Below are 2,511 nucleotides of genomic sequence, written 5' to 3' on the forward strand. Positions count from 1 at the left end.
TATATATAATTGTAAAGCTTTCTCGTCTTCTGCCTAGAGAGTACATTTTGAGAGCTTTGTCATATCCCCAATAGTTTAGGTGCTGTATAGTGTATATATGTGTATGTCGTATATGTTCTCTGTATTCCTCATACTTGAGCAATCTCTCCCGCTGTGAACGGAGGGAAGTATGGAGCAGTACTCAAGACGGGACAGCACCAGTGATGTCAACATTCAACAGCAGTGTGATGGGATACTTGGATGTGAAGGTCCTCGTAATCCATCCTAGCATTATCCTGACTGACGCCTCATCCTCCACCCTCGCCCCTCTGACCTACTCCTCCAGCCTCGCCCTTCTGACCTACTCCTCCAGCCTCGCCCCTCTGACCTACTCCTCCAGCCTCGCCCCTCTGACCTACTCCTTCACCCTCGCCCCTCTGACCTACTCCTCCACCCTCGCCCCTCTGACCTACTCCTCCAGCCTCGCCCCTCTGACCTACTCCTCCACCCTCGCCCCTCTGACCTACTCCTCCACCCTCGCCCCTCTGACCTACTCCTCCACCCTCGCCTCGCTGCCACACACAATCTCTCGTGAACAAACAAACCAATTACTGACTCTAGTGACCGTATAACCAACCCACAATTGCTTCGCAGCCTCCACAGACAACCACAGCCAATCACAGCCCCCACAGACAACCACAGCCCCCACAGATAACCACAGCCCCCAGAGACAACCACAGACAACCACAGCCAATCACAGACAACCACAGCCCCCACAGATAACCACAGCCAATCACAGACAACCACAGCCCCCACATACAACCAGAGACAACCACAGATCACCAGTCGATTGGCAGTTGAGAGGCGGGACCAAAGAGCCAAAGCTCAACCCCCGCAAGCACAATTAGTCTGTCCTTTGTACAAGTACAATTAGGTAAGTACAGACCTCATAGACAACCACAGCCTCCACAGCATCCTCTCCAAGATAAATATGATAACATGGAGAGTCTCCAAGATAATCACAGATCTCTCTCTCTCTCTCTTGGACACTGGACAAACGTAAGACTCCTTTTAATGATGTTGACTTCATCATGCTGTATTTACCACCCTCTCTGACAACTGTACCTGTAACAACTATACAACTGCAACCTGGAATACAAGACTGGCAACTCGGGGCATCATCTGGAAGACTACGTACGAGTAGTGGAGACGTCGAAGTCTTCCATAAACACTTTATCCAGGGAGCCCCCAGCTCGCTGCGACAGAGACGGGCGGTCCTGAATACGTCGTCAGAAATTCAATCTTGGCTTAAATGTGGAAGCGCGGGCTGTATCAGGAGGCAAGTCGGGGCCGTTACGGAGCCTGATCGCCCGCTGTCTCTGTAACCTCCAAGATGGTCCCTTGATGAACGTCCAGGTGTGTGTGTGTGTGTGTGTGTGTGTGTGTGTGTGTGTGTGTGTGTGTGTGTGTGTGTGTGTGTGTGTGTGTGTGTGTGTGTGTGTTTCACCTAGTTGTGTTTGCGGGGGTTGAGCTTTGTTCTTTCGGCCCGCCTCTCAACTGTCAATCAACTGGTGTGTGTGTGTGTGTGTGTGTGTGTGTGTGTGTGTGTGTGTGTGTGTGTGTGTGTGTGTGTGTGTGTGTGTGTGTGTGTGTGTGTATGCGTGTGTTTGGTGATCATTCAGCTCACAGTATACTCGCCAAAAGAACAAATCCACAAGGGCCGTGACGAGGATTCGAACCTACGTCCGACAGGATCCCAGACGCTGCCTTGATCCACTGAGCTGCGGCTATTGTGATTTCTGTGTGAATACTCTCCAAATTGTGCTTGCGCGGGGGGTTAAGCTTTGGCTCTTTGGTCCCGCCTCTCAACTGCTGATTGTGGGACAGTGCTCACTCTCTCTCAGACTCAACCACTTTCACTCTCATTTTCTCATACATGCGGATAATGACCGCCTCTCCCAGCGGCAGGAAGATGAGACTGATAAACTGCCACAAATTGTCCACATTGCATAGGAAAGAAGTCTTGAAAGGCCCACAGAGGCCTTCGGGACTGCCACAGAGGCCTTTAGGACTGCCACAGAGGCCTTTGGGACTGCCACAGAGGCCTTTGGGACTCACACGGAGGCCTTTGGGACTCACACAGAGGCCTTTGAGACTCACACAGAGGCCTTTGAGACTCACACAGAGGCCTTTGGGACTGCCACAGAGGCCTTTGAGACTGCCACAGAGGCCTTTGGGACTGCCACAGAGGCCTTTGAGACTGCCACAGAGGCCTTTGAGACTCACACAGAGGCCTTTGAGACTCACACAGAGGCCTTTGAGACTCACACAGAGGCCTTTGAGACTGCCACAGAGGCCTTTGAGACTCACACAGAGGCCTTTGAGACTCACACAGAGGCCTTTGAGACTGCCACAGAGGCCTTTGAGACTGCCACAGAGGCCTTTGAGACTCACACAGAGGCCTTTGAGACTCACACAGAGGCCTTTGAGACTGCCACAGAGGCCTTTGGGAACTGCCACAGAGGCCTTTGA

The 2,511-nt window shown here is 52.2% G+C and overlaps 1 protein-coding gene across 1 annotated transcript; it reads left to right on the forward strand.

Moving 5' to 3' along the window:
• Nucleotides 1–203: 203 nt before the first annotated feature.
• Nucleotides 204–2,511, forward strand: LOC138359477 (prophage side tail fiber protein homolog StfR-like). Its single transcript, XM_069318714.1, has 2 exons — nt 204–605; nt 1,993–2,511. The coding sequence occupies exons 1-2, from the start codon at nt 204–206 to the stop codon at nt 2,509–2,511; spliced, it is 921 nt and encodes a 306-aa protein (XP_069174815.1).

Source organism: Procambarus clarkii, chromosome 8, assembly GCF_040958095.1.
Source record: "Procambarus clarkii isolate CNS0578487 chromosome 8, FALCON_Pclarkii_2.0, whole genome shotgun sequence".
Classification (NCBI taxonomy): domain Eukaryota; kingdom Metazoa; phylum Arthropoda; class Malacostraca; order Decapoda; family Cambaridae; genus Procambarus; species Procambarus clarkii.